Source organism: Hibiscus syriacus, unplaced genomic scaffold (genome assembly GCF_006381635.1).
Source record: "Hibiscus syriacus cultivar Baekdansim isolate YM2019G1 unplaced genomic scaffold, ASM638163v2 tig00116964_pilon, whole genome shotgun sequence".
Classification (NCBI taxonomy): Eukaryota; Viridiplantae; Streptophyta; class Magnoliopsida; order Malvales; family Malvaceae; genus Hibiscus; species Hibiscus syriacus.
In genome coordinates this window covers 344,018-367,111 of record NW_024063489.1, presented here as the reverse complement: position 1 = coordinate 367,111, position 23,094 = coordinate 344,018, and the positions used below count along the sequence as shown (strand labels likewise).

The following is a 23,094-nucleotide window of genomic DNA, read 5'->3' as shown; positions in this document are numbered from 1 at the left end:
TATATATATATATATATGGAAAACAATGATCGTATATTTGAAGTTCCTGTACTCCATTTTGTTGGCAAGTGGCAATCTATTGGGGCTGACTTTGATACCGCCAGTTAGGGATGAATTTTAATCCACTTTTGGGATTGGAGATATCCTTTTTACCTCTTGTATTCTAGTACTTAACCTCGTAGAATGGCTGCAATTTGATCAGAGGATGAGTGCGTTTCTCAACACCAATCACGACCCCAGTAAATGCTAATTGCATAATTGGTCCCTAGAATTATGGTATCCGATCTTTCCCGAAATTGAGGAGTGCAATGTATTGCTATTCTTTTTTTCTTCAAAGCGATGTATTGCTTACATTTTTCTTGACTTAACCACTTTTCACATGGCAACCTGTCATCATACTTTTCTGTATTGTTTATGGGATATATGTGTTGCATGTTTCAGGTGCAGCAATTATTAATTAAACATGAGTATAAAGAAAGCACTTAATTTTGATTCTGATTCTTGTTTCCGTTAGTGGGTATCAAATCGGATTCAAGTGTGGAAGATCGGTTGAGATTCAGCTGCTGACTAACACGTGCTGTGGAGCCACCCCAGATTCCATTTCCATTAATATCCTTAATTATTGGGAACACTGTGTAATGGTATGCAAGGAGAATAGGAACTGAAGACTGAAACTGTGAGATACATCAGAGAATAGAAACTGATGAATTGCATGATGGAGCAGAGCCTATAATAGACTCGTAGGGAGTATATTTTGCCAGCAGCAACTCCATGACCAACTTGAGTGATTAACTGATTATCACAAAATTTGTGAACCAAAAATCATCCTGAAACGTATTACTAAAACAATTCGTTTCAACTAGAACTACAACTCTTTCTAGATTGATTACAGTTTGATTGGTGCACACCTGTAACCCTGAAATCTATTTCGGTAAGAGAACCCCACACGGCAGGAGTTTCTAAGAAGATAAGGCTTGGCATGGCATGTGAAATAAAACGGGCAAATTAGCGTTCTCCATGTGTAGCCTGTAAGGTTTAGGCCATCCTTTGTGACTCTGAATGGGCCTCGTTTCATGAGAACTCTTATTTCCGATTGAAGAACAAGCAGGACTATACGATGTTATCTTTTTATCGAAAGGAAGGTTAGAAAAACTGTCGATGGATTAGTGTGCCCGTTCTCAAGTCTTTTTCATAATCCTTATCGATCAAAGGTACACGCATTTCAACATCACCTGCCACTGAAAGAGAGGCTTCGGCACAAGCCTCCAAAATTAAAAAGCTTTTGTAAAAGGAAAGACTTTACTTCAGCTTTTGAACCTCCAAGCTAATTCGCTTTCGATAACCACACTTCAGTTGATGATACAATTAGAATGATCATTTGTTTTCTAAATGCAAGCAGCAATGAACTCCAACACAAAACAAAAAACATCCTAGAAAGTGCTCGTCTCTTGTATTCAATGGAAAGATTACATCCAATGCTTCAATATTAAGCAAAACCATCCAAGATAGATCCCTCAAAGAAGTTGGAAAAATGCAGATGTTAACCAATATTCTATCAAATGATAAAGGGTTCATCTCAGTTTCTTCTATGGGGAAACTTTCTCCTTTAATCTTTCTGTTACCTTTTCTTTCTTTCTCATAGGCTAGGACCACCATTAATGGAGAAAATAGTCTCACCTTCCCTTTGAGATCTAAAAGAGTGGATCCAAATGTAAAAGCCTTTGCATCTGTGTTAACACATGATGCGCGTGTAGGCATGGATTTTTTAAGCCATAGATTTCTTGTCCTTTGATCAGAAGACAATCTTTAAAGGAAAGATAGTGATCAGATAGGCCAGCTGGATTTAGCTAACTTTCCCATTTTTTATGTGAGGTCCTAATGGGACATAAGTGACTATTGTTGTTTTTTTAATCAGAATGAAAATCATACCAGCCCGTTCCTCACTTCTGATTGCACAATGAATCACTTTCTTTTAACATCAGAATATCATCATTAAGCACTTAAGCTCCATGATTCTCTAATGCAGATTCGTGATTAGTGATTGCCACTTCAGATGATGAAATTACTGAAAACCAAAACAGGGACTCTGGCAAAAGTATTCATACTGAGCTGACTCGGAGCTCCAAAGCAAAGTGGGTTTTGATTCATGCTGCCATTTACTAATGATACTACCTTTTAGCATGCAACTGCTTTCCCCCTTTATCAGGATCTGGACTACTGCATAAAATCCATGGCTTGTCCGTTTTTCTATTTTGGCCTCACTTCCCCCACTTAAAACTGCAGAAACCCATTTACTTGAACTGTTGTTTAATTGTCAATCTACAATCATTTTATATGGGTTTTTCATTCCATTATATTCTCAAATGCTAACTTTTTTTTATATCCAGGGCTTGTTAGTGCAATGATCGTTGTTTTTATTGGAGTAAGTGATGCTTTTTAGCTGAGAAAAACATGTTAGAGTGAAGTTAAATTCAGAATAAAAGAAAAAGTGATATTGATTAAAGAAAAGGAAGATGACAGCTTTAGTGACAGGATACAATGATTTTAAAGGCATGAGAGTTGATGCATCCTTTCAATTCCATCATCACAAAATACAAGTCCCGGATGTGCATGGGTGGATTTAGACCAATCCGACTAGATTTAAAAATTTTACATCCATCACCCGATCTGATTCGATTAGAAAAATATATTTCCTTTACCCGACTCGAATCCGACCCAATTTTTTTAGATAAAATCCGAATCCGATCTCACCCGACCTAAAATAATAAAAAATGTTATTTTTATTCAATAAAAACAGTGATTTAATTGAGAAAAAATAATATATAGAGATGTATTATTATAATTATTTCTAAATATATAAGGTGAAATTATATTTTTTTAGGGCCGGTCAGGTCGGGTATTTTTCACCCTAAATCTGAATCCGACCCGACCCGAACATCACATTTAAAAAATCCAATCCGACCCGACTCGAACCCGATTTTTTAAAAAACCAACCCAATCGGGTCGAGTTGGAACCTGTCGGGTTCGGGTCCGACGTCCATCCCTACACATAATGTGTATAAAATCTGCAGTTTTAAGAAGACAGGACTTGTGTGTATAAAGGCACTAAGGCAAATGTTTCAGTGGGGGGCAAGGTCCTTTCATTTTGAGTTTATGGTATTCGTCGGTGTTCATATGAATATGAATTTCAATATAATGTAAGTATATCAAATTTTATGTAATATGTTCGGATACATAATAAATATCTAGAGAAGAAAAATAAAAAAATCTGAATTCGAATAATTACGTTACAAACGGAAAATAATAAATAAAAAATGGTTAGTTACAGATTGATCCGAAGGTTTGGAGAAGAAGCCAATTGAAGCATGGCCCATGCAGATGGAGATCATCTCCAATCACGAGCGGCGTTCAACGCTCACCTGAGCTTACTTCTAAAAAAAAAATCAGCATCTGCTTCTGAATCAATTGCTTCCATCATTCTCTTGCATTCAGTTTCACAGCTACTTCACACTGTAGCTCCTTTTATATGGGTCGTACATTTTCTAGCACCGATGGGAATGTCTCAGGAAAGGCGGATTAATATACGGTTAATATACGGCGTTATCAGATACATTAAAAGATATTTAACAAATTTGGTTTAGCGCTACCGGAAATGTTGTCTAATAATAATGTAGTAGGTCTAAGTCATGAAGAAATATTAAAAAATTGTGCAACCGGCAAACTTAACTTGTCGGTTCGTGTCGATCCAAATTAAAAATGTGTCGATCCAAAACGATATAACAGGTAAAACTATGACAAAACCAGTATTGAAATGATAAAACCGGTAAAGCGCTACCGGATACATTTAAAGTGTCGGTACTTTAATATAAGGATCGACACTTCGTGAATTTAAAAGAGAAGCAGTTTTAAGTCCTATAAAGTGTCGATACTTTTAAAAAATGTATCGATCCAAAAACGATATACCAGGTAAAAATATGATAAAACCGGTAAGAAAATGATAAAACCGGTAAAACGTTACCGGATATATTGAAAGTGTCGATACTTTATATAAGGAAGGATCGACCTTTGTGAATTTAAAAGAGAAGTAGTTTTAGCGCCTATATGTGTCGATACTTAAAAAAAATATCGATCCACAACGATATAACAGGTAAAAATATGATAAAACAGGTATCAAAATGATAAAACCGGTAAAATGATACCGGATATTGAAAGTGTCGATACTTTCGTAAGTACGTGTAATAAATTATCGACACTTTCAAAGAAATAGGTAATTACCTTTCGAAAGTATCGACACCTGACATAAAAGTATCGACACTTTTGTATTTGTATTGATTAAATAAATAACATATCTGATGAAAATATAAGCTAATATCCTTTGAAAATAGATAGAACGGACGATTTTTTGAAATCGAAGCGTAATTGTTGCTGCATTTCAGAAGGCGTTTCTAAAGCGAAGTTTTTGTTTGTTGCTGCGTCGAATCGAAAGTATGTGTCGAAACCCTAATTTTTTATTATTACAGTAATCGTGATAGGGTTTTTATGTGTTTTTTGGGGTTTTGGAGTAAAGAAGCATTTGAGACCGATTGCAGGTAGAAAGTGATATTCAAGGAAAAATATAATATCGAACTTTATTAAATATTATAAGTAGAAAATGATATTATAAGTTGTATAAATGTGCCGACACATTGGTGTGGCCATTTAATTCTTTTGAAGAAAACCGTTTTACCACAAGAGTAGTATTATTTGTATATTGAATAAAGTGTATGTAACAAAATAATTTGATTTGCGTAAACTGATATATGAAGGAAAAATGGAGTCAATGGGTTGGAAAATTGTTGGTGGAGCAGATGACTTTGAAATTGAGGCTGATACTCGAAAGCAACCAAAGGGTGGATATATGTACTTCTAGTAAGTATCAATGTCTTTTTGTTATTATTGTTGAAATGGTAATGGGATTAAGTATCGATAAACTTTAAATTGATTACAAATTTTAAATGTTGACAGTATGGCCGAATGTAAAAGGATGAAGGAAGATGACACACAGAGCGGTTCGGTATGTAAAATGAAATTGACATTGAGTAGTATTTAGTGTTAATGTATTGATTAAGAAACGTTTATGTTTAATATTAGGTGACAAAAGATGTGAGGTCCAAATGGAATTCAATGAGTGATGTTGAAAAGTAACCTTACATCACACAGTCAAGGAATGATAGTAAAGAATACAAAGAACGGAGGAAATCACATGAAAATAAGGTATTCATTAAACTTGTAAATACGTTGATACAAAATATATAAGAACTATAACATTATATATTGTTAAAAAATGTAGGAAGTCTCGACAAGATGCAGCATTAAAAGGGTGAATTTATTAATTAAACACCTTAAGGAGAAGGGTCAGTTGAATGTGCTGGGAGAAATAGGTTTTGGATCGTTGGTAGGAGTAAGGGATCGACCTATTCAGAGGGAATTGTGTCGATCCTTGATGGCGCAATTTGATGTCAGACAATGTATTGCTAAGTATGGTGATTTTTCATTTCCTCTCGGGATCCCATGTGCTGCAGCCGTATTGGGGTAGAAAATGAAGGCAAAAGTGTGTGGAAGTCTGTAAGAGTAAGGACTGGAAAGCACTTGCCTCCAAATATGGTTTGAAGCATAAGGTGACATATGTGAAATTGAAGAGGAAATAAAAAGTGGATCTTACGTTGGGGATGAGCTGAAGGCCAAAGTTCTATTATACCTTGTCGGTATCTTTCTTTGTCCAATGGGTAATACGTCAACGAACAAGGAACATATGAAGCTCATTTGTGATGAAGGCTTGAAGGGTGAATTCATTGGGCTGAATATATCCATTCGAGATTGATTGAATCAATAATCACCTTTAAAAAGGGCAGCCAGAGATACCTCAAAGGGTGCATAGCAATCTTAGAGGTAAATGAGTTGAATAACTTTTTTGTGTTTTTATATAAAAAATAAATTTATTATAAATGCAGGTTGCACTGTTCGATTTTTGGTCGGGCTTGAAGGTGATTCATTGGGCTGAATATATCCATTCGAGATTGATTGAATCAATATCACCTTTAAAAAGGGCAGCCAGAGATACCTCAAAGGGGCATAGCAATCTTAGAGGTAAATGAGTTGAATAACTTTTTGTGTTTTTATATAAAAATATAAATTTTATTATAAATGCGGTTGCACTGTTCGATTTTTGGTCGGGCTGTGAGGCAGTGTCGGCTTATGAAAGAACCGAGTGGCACGCATCCGTGCATGGGGGAAGGAAGAGGTGGTTAGAGTGATGGTGAAGTTGAAGTTGGATAGAGCGAAGAAGCAAGAAAGGGTATAAATGTAATTAATATATTAAGAATATAATCAATGTTTAATATGTAATTTAATTTGAAGGTTATTGGCAAGGATGTAGAGGAGGCAGAGGAGAGGAAAGGAGGGATGGTTGTATTGGGGGAGACGGTGAGTGGGACGGTGAGGGAAAACATAGTGAAGATACACTTGAGAGGCATAAAGGGGTAGTGGAAGGAAAAATAGATGGAGTGGTGAAAGAAGTAGAGTGTTGAGGGGTGAAGTGGTGAAAGAAGTTGGGGTTTAAGGGGTGATATTAAGATGGTGACGGGTGAAAAATTTGAGGGAGTGGTGAAGGAGGTTGTGGAATTGAGGAGTGAACTTACGGGGGGTGAAGGGGTGGTTGATAAATACTTGGATGAAGGAGATCAATTGAAGGGTGAAATAAAAGAGATGAAGAGCTATGTAGAAAAAATACGATGAACTGAAAAAAATATGAAGAAAAAGAGGGAGGAGGAAGAAGAAGAGTTGGAAGAAATGAGGAGGAAGGAAGTCGATGTCATTTATACACCGGAGAGTGTTATAGTAGCAGATTTGGATTCGGAATGTCCTGCACCCCAGAAGAAGAAGCAGAAGGTAAGTTGAATAAAAGAAAACTTAATTTGATTCTTATTATGTTGTTGTGACAAAAATTTGTATGCAAAATTGTAGGTTGAAAAAGCGGATATTCCAAGCGGAATTGATGACATCGAAGCTGCAATTTGTGATTATTTATGGAATGTGATTAGAATCGGAGTAAGTGAAATATATTGCTTTGTGAGTTATATTTAAATATTTCATGACAACATATTAATCCTAATGATTCATACAGATATTATGTAATCTCAATGGGAAATCAATTCGCTAGTGTATACGACGTTGCAACGTTGAAGCCTACGGAATGGGTTGGCGGTGTGGTAAGTAGAAAGTAGTAAATGTTAAAACTTATTGAATATGTTCTGATTGTGTAATTAATTTTGTTAGGTTATTGATTTGGTCGCCTGGACAGTATGCTACGATTCTCAGAAGTCACTCCGGAGGATTGGCTACCTTCCATACCACTTAGCGGTGAGTTAAATTAATAAATGGAGATAAGTAGTGTTATAGACAGTAAATTAATAATGTTTGTTGCGTAATTGCAGCAGCAGGCGTTGGATGCCAACAGCAAAGAAAGTGTTGAGAGTATTGCTACCTTCTGGGGTCCCATACTGAATAACTATGTGAAATTCACCGACAGTGAGAAGGTAAGACACCATACCAATTGCAAATGATGTTTTCGGATATAGAATGTTGAATTTTATCAAATTGGGTGTGAAATTTGTTGCAGATCATGGTCACAATAAACTACCATAATTCACATTGGTATATATTGGTGTTAGATATGGTAGATCGTGTTGCAACAATATATGATAATATGTTTACAACTGAAGCAGCTAAACAGAGAGTGAAGGATGCTAAGAGATTGGTATGTATGTATGTATGTATGTATGTATGTATGTATGAAATGACATTATGTAAATTATAATGCATAATTTTTTTGGATCATAACTTCTTCTATTTTAATGCAGATTAAAATATTAGATTCTTATAATAAGAAACGCATTTGGGTTGAATCCTGTGGATCTCTAGGAAAGTATCCCTTGAAAAATTTCAAATTTGTGGAGCATAAGAAGAATAAGCAATTGAATGGGTATGAGATGTTATCACAAATAGAAAGCTTAATTTATGCAGTATTCATCATAATTGACATGTGTGGTTTTCAAATTTTGTAACAGACATGATTGCGGCATGTATGTGATGATGTGGATGGAATCGATCGGTTCTACAGGGGCAGCTGGTGATTTTGTAAGTGGAAAGAAAAATTCGTTTGTGGTAAAATTGTTAAAAGTCGTAGATTGAATGCTGTAGTTTACAATACTTAACGTTCTGACAATTTGAATATAGGTTGTTGGAGAGTGGGATCGATCGCGAATATTAAACGATCTCGTAAGCCACAATCAAAATGAACGAAGACATAAGATAACAAAAGCTTCCATGATACATAAGAATAACAAAAGGATGCAATGATGTAAATGTAGGGTTAATTTTGTATAAGATTTATAATTTTGTATACGATTTAAATTTTGTATGTGAATATAATTATGAATGAGATGAGAAAAGTTAGCAGTATGTTGTTGTATATGTTTCTTATACACATTAAGGGTCATGTTGATACTTTAAAGTAAAAGGCAAATTTACAATATGGCCAACAGGGTGCAACTATAAAGTGTCGAACCATATATAAAAGTGTCGATCCCAAAAACTTCGAAAACCAAAGTATAATGTAATGTAATTTTCAATCTAACCGGTACAAGTATACCGTTTTATGAGAGAATATGTCTAAATAATGTGTCGACACGTTTTTAGTTTGTGTCGATCTTTTTGGTCCAGAATGAATGGAAAACAGGGTGCAACCATAAAGTGTCGATCCATATAAAAAAAGTGTCGATCCCAAAAACATCGAAAACCAAAAGTATAATGTAATATGTACTTTTTCAATCTAACCGGTACAAGTATACCGGTTTTATGAGAGAATATGTCTAAATAATGCGTCGACACTTTTTTAGTTTGTGTCGATATTTTTGGTCCAGAATGAATGGAAAACAGGGTGCAACCATAAAGTGTCGATCCATATATAAAAATTGTCGATCCCAAAAACATCGAAAACCAAAAGTATAATGTAATATGTAATTTTTCAATCTAACCGGTACAAGTTTACCGGTTTTATGAGAGAATATGTCTAAATAATTTGTCGACACTTTTTTAGTTTGTGTCGATATTTTTGGTCCAGAATGAATGGAAAACATGGTGCAACCATAAAGTGTCGATCCATATATAGAAAGTGTCGATCCCAAAAACATCGAAAACCAAAAGTACAATGTAATATGTAATTTTTCAATCTAACCGGTACAAGTATACCGGTTTTATGAGAGAATATGTCTAAATATATGTCGACACTTTTTTAGTTTGTGTCGATATTTTGGTCCAGAATGAATGGAAAACAGGGTGCAACCATAAAGTGTCGATCCATATAAAAAAGTGATCCCCAAAAACATCGAAAACCAAAAGTATAATGTAATATGTAATTTTTCAATCTAACCGGTACAAGTATACCGGTTTTATGAGAATATGTCTAAATAATGTCGACACTTTTTTAGTTTGTGTCGATATTTTTGGTCCAGAATGAATGGAAAATAGGGTCCAACCATAAAGTGTTGATCCATATATAAAAGTGTCGATCCCAAAAACATCGAAACCAAAAGTATGTAATATGTAATTTTTCAATCTAACCGGTACAAGTTTACCGGTTTTATGAGAGAATATGTCTAAATAATGTGTCGACACTTTTTTAGTTTGTGTCGATATTTTTGGTCCAGAATGAATGGAAAACAGGGTCCAACCATAAAGTGTCGATCCATATATAAAAAGTGTCGATCCCAAAAATATCGAAATCCAAAAGTATAATGTAATATGTAATTTTTCAATCTAACCGGTACAAGTTTACCGGTTTTATGAGAGAATTGTCTAATAATTTTCGACTTTTTTAGTTTGTGTCGATATTTTTGGTCCAGAATGAATGGAAAACATGGTGCAACCATAAAGTGTCGCTCCATATATAAAAAGTGTCGATCCCAAAAACATCGAAAATCAAAAGTATAATGTAATATGTAATTTTTCAATCTAACCGGTACAAGTTTACAGGTTTTATGAGAGAATTTGTATATAATATGTATCGACACTGTTTAATGTTCTGTCGATACTAATTTAAATATCAAGTGTTTTTCCACCGTTCACTATATATAGTACTCTAAATCGAAAAACCCTAAACATAAAGGCAAGCAGGCAGAAGATAACTCTTCCTCTCTCTTCTAGCGTTATCATAAGTGACGATCAGATATTCAGGTAAATTTATCGATATTTTATGGGCTTGATTGATTTCTATATTGGAGTTTTTTTCCTGAATGTGTTTGTGTTCCATTGTAATAGCATCCAACCAAAATGGCTCCAAAACGTCAGCGTCAGAAGCGCGGTCTTTCTCAAAGCTCTTCTCAACCCAGTTCTTCTCAACCACAACCTCCTTCTGTAACAAACGATTCTTCTGAGGAAATCAGGTCCTTCGAAACTCTGGACTTTAGATCCGATATGGAGAAACAAAGATGGCAGACGAGTTTTAAAGTAAGGAAGATTCGTTCCGAATGTGTCATTGACCTGGGTTTCTTGTTTGATGATAAATATGCATTTAGTTTTAAATCCACATTTACATCTTGGGGTTGGCTTGAATTCCTTGGTGTAGAACCAAGATATTATCCCAACCTAGTTTAGAGTCTTCTACAACAATGCTTCCTTACAGCACGAGCCTAATAAGACTAATATAGGAATTAATACACATGTCATGGGGAAGTATATATATATCTCCAGAAACTATTGCGGAGGGTTTAGGTGTAGCGAATAAAGGGGATTAAGATAAAAATGGTGTAGATTGATATACAATTAAACGGGTTGCTAGAAATAGCCCAATTCACCTCGATGTAGAGTCGAGAGTGTTTCACAAAATGCTGACATGGTATATCCGGCCTAGTGGGGGAAAACATTCAACGCTTCGAGACATCGATTATTGGTGGATAGCAAAGTATAAATCCAACGGCTCCAAACATTGCAAAACTCATGTTTAATACAATTGTATATATGGTCACAAAGGGAGCAACAATTTCAACTACACTACCATATGGATGTGTCATCACCCATCTGTTGAAGAAGAAAGAAGTTGATTTTTCGCATAACGCCCCTGTTCGATTAACCCGCAAGATTGACATGGTATTTATTAAAAAAGCGGATGATTTTGTTGAAAACTCGGTTGGAAGCGTGTCAAGGAGGTCGGATTAGATCAAGAGAGGGAGGAAATGGACCCCGTTGGCCATGAAGAAGAGCAACCAAGTGGAGACGCAATGATGGAAGAAGCTCCAGTTGTAGAGGATGTCACAATTAAGACCGTGATGGGAATACATGGTCAATTTTCGGGAGCATATTGATTCCCTTGTGAGTGGAATACGATCCGATATTTCATCATTGCAACATGAAGTCTCCATGTTGCGTAACGAATTACGTCAACGACATCAAACGAGTTAGGTAATTCATTATTTATGTTTCTAAACATTTACACGTTCTGAACTATATTTTATTTTCTTTTAACAGATGTGGACAACCAAGCGGTCAATGAAGATGAAGCTGACGATGAAGATGACGATTATGATGACGATGAAGCTGACGATGAAGATGATGACGATGATGATGATGATGATGATCCAAACAAGTATATCGTGTCTGCAACGCCGCCTTCAAGAAAACTTTTAATTTTTTATCTCAATGGTGTCCTTGCCTACATCCCAAGACTGCCTGCAGGTTTTAATTCTATTCTTTTGTATCCATTATTTTAACATATAAGCGTAGAACTTTAATCTCATTTTCTTCTTGTTGTAGATGTTATCCTCAGAAGAGGATTATTTGAATTTATGCAATTTTGTGTCGACAATTTTGTTGTTGCCCTTTGGTCTTCAAAGATGAGGTTAGAACATGTTTTGGAGCAATTGAATTACTGTATTCAAAATCGTTAATATACATTTGAATGTTAACATTCAAACTTGATTACAATCTCAGGCATAACGTCGACCGTCTACTTGAGAAACTACCTGTATTTTCTGAGTATTTTCTATTCGTGTGGGTAAGATGAATGTCATTACAGTTTGCTGACTTTTCGTTGTCTATGATTCCTACATATTTATGTTCGACTTTTTGTGAACATGATCAAAAAAAATGCAAAACATACGATTCTGTTACCTATTTTTTTCTGCGTACTTTGACAAAATATAATGTTGACATTCATCTGATAAGGACTTAATCTCTGCCTCAATCCGGTACAATGTCTCCCGTATAAGTTCATCTTGGAACACACGAAAAGATTCGCGGGTAAAAATTGCAGCGGTATGGCTTTCAAGGTCGACCAGTTTTGTGATCTGGAAGGTCTTCGTATGGGAACTTAAGTAATCCGCTTTCAACTCGTTCATACGCATTCTACTAATTCCATCTTCAATTGCACGAACAACATCTAAATATGTCTTATTGTGTTTCAGTGCAATAGCTAGTGAAGCATTCATAGACTCGCACCTTTGTGTTGAGCGAATATTGGCAAAGAAATGACCGGTTAGATATGCTTGTGCCCATAAGTGTCGTGTATTTCCCTTCTCAATCACCCATGGATACTTTTGGACGTTGAATTCTGAAACAACCGAACGCCATTGAATATCAAATTCCTTGGTTGTCCACCAGGAAGCCATGCATTTTGATAATGCTGCTGTAAACTTTGGGTCACCAATGTTAGCTTGTGCATTGTGAGAAAGATGCCAAGAACATAATCTGTGCTTAGCATAAGGGATAATAGATTTGATAGCCCTCTGCATTGCCCTATCCCCATCGGTTACAACGGAAATAGGTGATTTATTCATCATGGCTTCTAAAAAATTCTGTAGCACTCACTCGAAAGATTGAGACATCTCGTCAACGATTATGGCAGTGGCAAACACAATTGTGTTATGGTGATGATTGACACCAACAATAGGCATAATTGGTCGACCATACAAATTATCTTTGTACGTTGTGTCAACGCAATTACATCACCGAAGCATGTAATCCGATCTCGATGTAGAATCCGACCAAATAAGATTATACAATGTCCCCGATTCGTCTACCGAGTATGTCATAAAAAACCCGGGATCATCATGTTTCTTATAATCAAAGTAGGCAATAAGCGCATTCACATCCCCATCGATAATTTCCTTTGCTTTACCTCTTTGAAGTGCATTGTAGAGGTCTTTATGTGTAAATCCAACATTATGATAGCCCCCTGCCTGCTGCGTTAAATAGTTCATTACTTGTGACGTGCCAACACTGACCTCTTTCAATGTTGTTGCCTCATCGATATCACCTTACTTACAGCTCTATTAGAACGCATAATGGTGTCATAGCAGGTGTGCACAATGCATGATTATGTTTCTGATCAGACTTACTTATAACCCACTGATCGTTTGTATTTGTTGCTGTAACTACGACTCTAGCCTTACATCCTGTTCTTGTGACTGGCGTATGAGCACGTTGACGATCAACAATATTGACTTTTGATACTCGAAACACTTCTTTGGAACAACAAAATTCTTGTGTCTTCACATTCCCTTCCACGTCAAGCCGTGTTGTTCCCTTACGTGTACTAAACCCATGTTCCCGTGCGAATCCCTTGTAAAGTACCAAGCTTGATCACGTGAACAGAAGAGCTGACCAACCAATCTGTCAGATTCATCAACATTATGTACTTCATGGCATTCCTCGGTTGGCTTAACATTGTCTACATCAGTATTATCCATGGCAAAAATTTTGTTGTGCAAGTTCAGTGGTCCAGGAGTATGGAGATGTAAGCAAAGGTTCATTTTGAACATGTTTCAGTCGTGCTGCTTTCAATAGGATGTGGCATTGGTGGGTAGTTAAAGGGTGGGTACAACATTAAATTCGCAGTACATATTTAGGTATACAATAACTACAAGTATATATTATCATTAAATTTAGGTATGTACAATAACTACATATTTAGGTATGTACAATAACTACATATTTAGGTATATACATCTTTTGAGTGAGTTTTAAGATATTAATTTAGTAATTATAGGCGTCTAATGATTTATTTTTTACGTTACGATATATATTATTATTAAATTAAAAACAATAAACATATATATTACATATTTATTTCTTTGGTTAATATTGTTAAATTTAAATTCTAAATATTATTTTATAAATATCAAAACAATCAAATAATTTTTTTGTGTAAATGAAATTATTAAATTAATATTGTAGGTGGAAAACATGAAACACTATAAAAAATTGAAACATAAATTACATAACTTTAAAAAAAGTATCGATCCTTTTTATAAAAAGTATGGACACTTTCAATATAATAGGTAAAAATATGATTTAATAGGTAGCGCTTATATAATGTAATAGATATCGTTTATATAATGTAATAGGTAGTTGTAAAGTATCTATCCTTTTTATAAAAGTGTCCATACTTTTTTCACTGTGGAAAACATTAATTTAAGGTTATCTTTTGAGTGAGTTTTAAGATATTAATTTAGTAATTATAGGCGTCTAATGATTTATTTTTTACGTTACGATATATATTATTATTAAAAACAATAAACATATATATTACATATTTATTATTATCTTTGGTTAATATTGTTAAATTTAAATTCTAAATATTATTTTATAAAATATCAAAACAATCAAATAATTTTTTGTGTAAATGAAATTATTAAATTAATATTATAGGTGGAAAACATGAAACACTATTAAAAAAATTGAAACATAAATTACATAACTTTAAAAAAAGTATCGATCATTTTTATAAAAAGTATGGACATTTTCAATATAATAGGTAAAAATATGATGTAATAGGTAGCGCTTATATAATGTAATAGGTATTGTTTATATAATGTAATAGGTAGTTGTAAAGTATCTATCCTTTTTATAAAAGTGTCCATACTTTTTTCACTGTGGAAAACATTAATTTAAGATTATCTTTTGAGTGAGTTTTAAGATATTAATTTAGTAATTATAGGCATCTAATGATTTATTTTTTACGTTACGATATATATTATTATTAAATTAAAAACAATAAACATATATATTACATATTTATTATTATCTTTGGTTAATATTGTTAAATTTAAATTCTAAATATTATTTTATAAAATATCAAAACAATCAAATATTTTTTTGTGTAAATGAAATTATTAAATTAATATTGTAGGTGGAAAACATGAAACACTATTAAAAAAATTGAAACATAAATTACACAACTTTAAAAAAAGTATCGATCCTTTTTATAAAAAGTATGGACACTTTCAATATAATAGGTAAAAATATGATGTAATAGGTAGCGCTTATATAATGTAATATGTATCGTTTATATAATGTAATAGGTAGTTGTAAAGTATCTATCATTTTTATAAAAGTGTCCATACTTTTTTCACTGTGGAAAATATTAATTTAAGGTTATCTTTTGAGTGAATTTTAAGATATTAATTTAGTAATTATAGGCGTCTAATGATTTATTTTTTACGTTACGATATATATTATTATTAAATTAAAAACAATAAACATATATATTACATATTTATTATTATCTTTGGTTAATATTGTTAAATTTAAATTCTAAATATTATTTTATAAAATATCAAAACAATCAAATAATTTTTTTGTGCAAATGAAATTATTAAATTAATATTGTAGGTGGAAAACATGAAACACTATTAAAAAAATTTGAAACATAAATTACATAACTTTAAAAAAAGTATCGATCCTTTTTATAAAAAGTATGGACACTTTCAACATATTATAATGTAATAGGTAAATTTGCAATGCTATCGGTATAAATATACCGGTTTACTTATAAAATAGGTAAATATAAGCGCTACCTATTACATTATATAAGCGCTACCTAGTATGTTATTGTACTTTATAATATTTTCGGTTAAATAATATAACATAACCGGTCTAAATTTTAATCGGTCACTTGTTTAACCGGTCACGCCGTATATTAGCCGTTTTTTAGGCGTCGCACCGCAGAACTGTCCAGCACCAATATATATTATTAATCGATATATTTTTTAATAGTACGAAGATAATTATTAGAGTAGTTTTAATCTTTAATAATGTAATTGGTTTTATTCATAATTTTAAAGGATATTAATATATATTTTTTAACTGTTAAATTTAAATATTATATTTTTAAAATATTAAATCTTTTTATCAAATTATTATTTATATGTGAATGGGTATGTCCACATTATTAATAACTACGTTAATATATTAAAAACTCATAGAAGCAACCCTGTCACGAAATGTCGTCCAAGAATATTGTTTCTCTTTCCATTTTGGTTCAGCCATGCTCGTTATATTAAAAATACACGTCGCAGATCCACAAAGGTGAGGGGTTCTTAAATCTATACATCCTTTTTTATTTTTTTATTCATTTTAGCCCAAAATTCAACCATAACTAGGGATGGGCATGGGTCGGGACCCGACCCATAAAATTTTACATCCTTCACCCGACCCTACCCGAAAAATATATATCCTTCACCCGACTCGAACCTAACCCGACTTTTTGAGATAAAATTTGAACTCGATCCGACCGACCCAAAATAATAAAAATATTATTTTTATTCAATAAAACAATGATTTAATTGAAAAAAATAATATATAGAGGGGTATTATTATAATTATTCCTAAATACATAATGTAATTTTTTTTTTCGGGTCGGGTCGGGTATTTTTCACCACAAATCCGAATCCGACCCGACCTAAACATCACCTTATAAAAAAAACTGACCCAAACCCAACTTTAAAAAAAACCTAACTTAATCTGATCGGGTTGGAACATGTCGGCTTCAGGTCTCATGCCTATCCCTAACCATAACTAAACAAAAATCAATTTTGTATGTTATTGAATATTGATAATAGATACGCGCACCAACCAAACGATCTCGATAAACTTTTTTTTTTTTAATTTTAAATCCAAACATTACAAATATCAAAAATATAAATGTTTCTAGTTATAATGAAAAAAAGTACGACTAGGTGAATCCAACTTATTCTTGAAATAAACAACTCGCACACACTCCCTTTCCAAAAAAGATCAATACACCAAAGACTACGCTTAGATTTATTGGATTTGTTGCTAAAATATTGATATTAACCTCGAAACTCCCGACGGATGTCCAGTGACTCAAAGAAGCGAAATAATCAGTTACATTTTTCATATGATCTCTTATTTTATTTTAGATAGACTAAAAAAAGAACCAAAAAAAAGAACTCGGTTATTTTTTTTGTATTATATCACTTTGACTCCTTTTCCATTTATTCTATCATATTTTTTTTGTTAATAATAATCAATTATTTAATATTTATTATTAATATTTATTATTAAATTATTGATTATTATCAATTTTCATTTACTTATGTCTAAACCTAGAAATGTATTTTTTTCAATTGAAAATTTCAATAATAATAATTCTTATTTTAATATTAAATATTTAAAAATTATTTTTAAATAGATATTATCTTACTTCAAATATAAAAATTAATAATAATATATACGCGATTTCCTTCTTCCGGACACCCATTATCAAATAATATATCAGCTTTTCTGATTTGGCGGTAGTCGTTTACTGCCGCCTTGCATTTAAGCGGTAAATTTTGTCCTTCATCATATTTATGGAAAAATATAAATAAACAAATAAATAAATATTTTTCCTTTCTAAGAGAAGGTGGTGGGAATTAGGATTGCAACTTTCGAAAACAAAATCTTAGAAAAAAAGATAATAATTTAAACTTACTAAATATTTTTATTTTATCTAAATTTTATATGCTTAATATCAGTCGACTTCATATCGAAGTTTTTATTGATTGTTAACTTTAGATTTTTTCGATCAATTTAATAAAATAATAAAATAAATGATATTTTTATAATTACATTCTTTAAGTTATTATTTAATATACTGTTAATAAAAATAATATTTAAAATTATAACTGAAATCATTTAAAATATCTTATATTATTTGAAAATCCAAAAGATAAATAATGTTAAAAAATCCAATTATGATACTTTATTAAAAATTTAATTTTCATTCATTATTCTTGAATTCCAATACCAATAATCAAAATTCACTATAATGATGCTGATGAAATGTATAGAAAAGTATGAATAGAAATTTGATATTAATGAACCAAAAAAGTAAGAAAATATTATTGTTTTAAATTTATTTTTTATTTAATTAATATTAAATAAATATAAAATTATTTTTATATAATAATTTTTGACAATTTGATAGTAAATATTTATATATATACACGCAATGCGAGATTCATAGGAATAAATAAATCAATAAGAATGGGAAAGTGAACTGTAACCTATGATATGTATATTAATTAAACACTGCCAATTCATGATCCAGAAGTTTAGTTGTCAAGCATGTGATGTGTGCAGCTTTTGCCTACAAAAACCATTCCATTACTTTCCAAATTATTAATAAAAGGAAACAACAAATATTTACTTCCGAATTAATATTAAAATTCCCCGCTTTTTCTGTTTTCCCTAACCCAGAAAATGAAATTCCAATTTCAGTTTTTTCCCCTTTTGTTTCATGATTTCTTTTCACACAAAAAGGATAGGGTCAACCCAAATAAGGCAACACCCCATAACAGAGAGAAGAAGATCATGCAGTTTCTGTAATCTATAAAAACTTTATATACATGGTTTACAGGTTAAAAGGGTATTAAAGAATGTATTAGTAATTTAGTGAAGTGGGAAAAAGGAGAAGATGCACGTTGATTCATGATGACACAAGCAAAGGAGTGTTTGTGCGTGGAGTTTATGCACAGCTCTATCCTTTTTGCCTTTTGCAAATAACATCCATCTTTCTCATCTTTTCCCACATCACCTGCCACTACTAATAATACTCCTTTGCTTGAAATTTATCTTCCAAACAAGCCAAGACACTGCTGCAAACCTAGTTATTCTGCTTCCTTGCTCTCGTTAGAACTGCTATTCGGGCGTCTTCTCCGTTTTAAAATATATGAAAGCTTTGTCATTTAGTCTTTACTTGTTTGGACGGAGGCATTGAAGTTTGCCTGTTTTTGTTGTGGAAAGTTGAACTTCTTTCTTCTTCTTTTATGCTGTTGAAGGTCTGATTATGATCACTCTACTTTTGTTTTTTCTCCGTGCTTATTCATTGTTATTGTTGTTTATGTGATCGTTGTTGAAGTTTCTGAATTGGGTTTTCGCAGATTTGGTGGAGTGTTGGAAAAGATGAATACCAGAGTCGGGACGTCTGTTCAGGCTAAGAAAGTTCCTAGGAAGCATGAAAAAGTAATTACTGATCACAGTAATTAAGAACTTTAATCAATGGCCAAATTGGGGTCCCTGGATTACTGATTATTTTAATATTAATTTGTTTTGAAAGACGGTTTGGACTGTAGTATGTATGAAGGAATGTGATTATTGCTTAATTATCTTCAATTTCAAGAAAGAGCCTCACAGCCCCTGGATAGTTTTTGAAAAGTAAGCTTCTTTGATTGGAATCCAATGCGGGTTTTAAAAGTTCAAATGTAAAATGAAAGAAGGTTTTTGTATTATTCCCTTGGAGTTGAGATTCCCTGGAATTTTTCCAGACAAATGTGGGTTGGCTTCATTCACTAGTAGGCAACTACGCGGTTCCAAAATTTTTCCCTTGTTCTTTGATTCTTCCAACTTTTTGTTCTTGAATGCTTGATAACTCTAACTGATTGCAACCTTTTTTTTCTTTGAAGGAGAAGGCTGAAATGCAGGGGATCAAGCCACCCATTGTTGCAACAAAGGCAATGAAGAATACACGAGACTCCACCAAAGAAAGAAAAATGACCTTACAGCAAGATGTATAACCTCGTTTATCCAGAGTTTCTTCAAGTTTTTGGATTTCTTACAATGATTTACTGTAGTTATTGATTGTATTGAAACTCCAATGTTTTCTTCAGGTTGATAAACTGAAGAAGAAGCTTAGACAGGAAGAGAACATTCACAGAGCTCTGGAGAGAGCTTTTAACCGACCTTTGGGAGCTTTACCTCGTCTTCCTCCATATCTCCCTCCTCCTGTTAGTAACTCATCATCTCATTGACTCCTTTTTGGTCTCTTTTCAAAGATTATGGAAACGTTTCAAGGATTCCATGTTGGTATTGGGGTCATGCCCATTGCGGTTAAAGAACTTTAGAAACAGATGAAGTGACCGAATTGTGCATTTGGACATTGTCAAACAGGAATTTTAATGTCGGATTCTACTTTTGTAGACATTGGAGCTTTTAGCAGAAGTGGCGGTGCTGGAGGAGGAGATTGTCCGGCTTGAAGAACAGGTGGTTCTCTATAGACAAGACTTATATCAAGAAGCTGTCTATACATCATCGTCAAAAAGGAACATGGAGAGTTCAATTGATTTGAGTGAGCCTTGCCCGAATAATGGTCCTAAATGTCCGCAACCAAGAACTTTAACTAGAAATACATCCATGGCGAGTCATATGCGATCTCTTTCAGGTAAGGTTTTTTGGTATTTTAAATACTATTGTCATGGCATTAAGATTTGAAACATTTATTTGAAGTGAAAGTAGGATGCAAAACTTATTACTTTTTATTTTTTAGACGATGGGAGAGGAAAGGAGAACCAATCATGTACTAATTCCACAAAGAGCAATAAGGGATCCTTGGTGGATAAAAGCCATATAGTGACAACACCTGTGATGAGACCTTTGATTGATTCAAAACCTGCAGAGAAACGTTTTGATACTCAAAAATTGCAGGCATGAAGCAATGCCATTTCCATCAAGTTATAGTAGACTTATTTGCGGTTAAATGAGTATTGACTTGTTTTACATGTTCAGCTAGAATGCAGAGTGAGAGACCAAGATAGTGCAGAAGTGCGAAATCTTAGCACTTCAGATGAAAGGCCACTGGCAGATTATGGTCCGAATAAAGTTTCTGAGGAACTTGTGAAATGCTTGTCCTCCGTTTTCTTAAGAATGAGCTCAATGAAGAGAAGGTCTAGTGCAGAAAGTTTTCCTTCACTATCAATGTCAGGCTCCCAAGAAAGCAGGGATGAAACGAAATTCCGGGACCCTTATGGTATTTGTTCAAATTTTGGGAGGAGAGATATCGGGCCATATAAGCATTTGATTTCAATTGATGCTGGCTCCAATTTTGGGAGGAGAGATATCGGGCCATATAAGCATTTGATTTCAATTGATGCTGGCTCGATCAACCCAAATCGAACATCAAATTCTTTATTTCTGCTGCGCAGGCTGAAGTAAGTCATCAGTTAATAGATCAGTTTTCATCTTATTTTATGTATTCTAATGTCTGAAGAAGTTATGAAGAATTGTGATCATTTTTTTATGTTGAATTTCCAGGCTACTCCTATCAAGACTTGCCTCCTTCAACTTGCAGAACCTAAATCATCAGGAGAGGCTTGCCTTCTGGATAAACATCTACAATTCCTGCATGATGAATGTATGTGGAAGATTCTGTCAGTATAAACTGAAAAGATTTAGGCTCGTATCACTTATTAACTATTGATTTTAAATGTACCGAAAAATCCAAGCTAATCATTTCATACTAGTTTCCTTCACATGCATTTAAACCCCACATTCTCTTGTGGTGGTACTCCATCTTTTAATGCATTTGGTTTCTGTTACGATAACTGGTTTACTCTAGAAGATGAAATCATTTATTACATGATGTTGATTCAGGCATTCTTAGAACATGGAGTACCTGAGAGTCCGGAGATGGTTGTTGAATTGATGAGAAAGGTATGGATGTGCAGAACACATGATTTCCTTAGAATATTGTTGATTTTCATTCTTAGGATAGTGTTCTGTTACATGTCCAACCATACTGACATTACATCATTTCGATTAATTAGATGTAATCGGTAGTTTAATAAAAAAAAATTGATGAAACAGGCAACTATAAACATTGGGGGACACCCGCTAAATTCAATAACGATCGAACATTTCATTCTCAGATTGCCTTACCACTCAAAATTTGTAAGTGGTGCCTCATTTAAGTTTCTTGAAACTTTATCAGCTTGATAATCGATTCTTCTTTAACATGTTTCTTGTACCTTCACTTCTGATCAGACCTTTACAAAGGGTTCCAAGAATGATGAAATGCTTGCTAGGAGCATGTTTGGCTTGCAACTTTCCGAACCATTGGTGACATTTGCCCTCTCATGCGGAAGCTGGTCCTCCCCTGCTGTAAGTTTGTAACGTTGTCTGCTAGGTTTTCTCTTATTAACATCATATAACACTGGTTATTGATTCTTCGCTTCTGTCAAACGAAGGTGCGAATATATACCGCTTCTAATGTTGAGGCCGAATTGGAAATCGCAAAGAAAGAGTACTTACAGGCTACTGTTGGGATTTCGTCAACAAAGTTTGCAATCCCTAAGCTGTTGGACTGGTACTTGCTTGAATTTGCTAAGGACTTAGATTCGTTGCTCGATTGGATTTGCCTTCAACTACCTAATGAACTAGTAAAAGAAGCAATCAAGTATCTTGAAAGAGCTAAAACGGAGTCTCCTCTACAGTTTGTTCAAATTATACCTTATGACTTCAGCTTTAGGTATCTTTTATGCACATAATAAATTATTTGTTTCAGTTAAAATTTTGCTTAGTTTCTAAGGGTGTAATAATGCCATACACAATCTTAGATTAGATAACATATAAAAATAAAGGGGGTAATCTATTTTCCTATCTTTGATTGTAAGTAGTTGTTTGAGGAATGTTCATCATGGATTTCTGCATGTAATTAATAATTACTTTTCATTTAAAAAAAGAACAATTGGATTCTTTTTCCCATAATTCTCAGTTGAACAATCATCATGTATTGTACATCCAAGTTTTCATTAATCATCAATGAAAATAAGAGGGACCATGAACCTAAAAGCGGATAACGTCCTTAATTTTCCTGCAAGGATTGCCAACTAGCTGACAGAGATAATTCAATGGAAGTTTGACGTTTCATTCAATAAAATTAGGTGTAAGCAATGAAAACCCCAGTATTCTGTTTATTGGATTAGTATGCATTAACTCCTGTTG

The 23,094-nt window shown here is 33.4% G+C and overlaps 1 protein-coding gene across 7 annotated transcripts; it reads left to right on the top strand.

Moving 5' to 3' along the window:
• On the top strand, positions 1-22,834 carry LOC120191046. 7 transcript variants are annotated; one of them, XM_039194052.1, is made up of 13 exons: positions 18,678-18,848; positions 19,260-19,341; positions 19,782-19,886; positions 19,986-20,102; positions 20,296-20,536; positions 20,642-20,799; positions 20,881-21,148; positions 21,209-21,302; positions 21,406-21,505; positions 21,745-21,804; positions 21,958-22,041; positions 22,147-22,251; positions 22,338-22,834. In XM_039194052.1, exons 1-13 carry the CDS (start codon positions 18,808-18,810, stop codon positions 22,635-22,637), a joined length of 1,755 nt encoding a protein of 584 aa, XP_039049983.1. In that variant the 5' UTR covers positions 18,678-18,807; the 3' UTR covers positions 22,638-22,834. The 7 variants fall into 7 exon arrangements, with proteins under 7 accessions (XP_039049980.1, XP_039049983.1, XP_039049978.1 ...); XM_039194047.1 differs by having other exon boundaries at positions 18,679-18,848; positions 22,135-22,251; XM_039194049.1 differs by lacking the exon at positions 18,678-18,848 and adding an exon at positions 1-20 and having other exon boundaries at positions 19,258-19,341; positions 20,881-21,302; positions 22,135-22,251.
• The last annotated feature ends 260 nt before the right edge of the window (positions 22,835-23,094 follow it).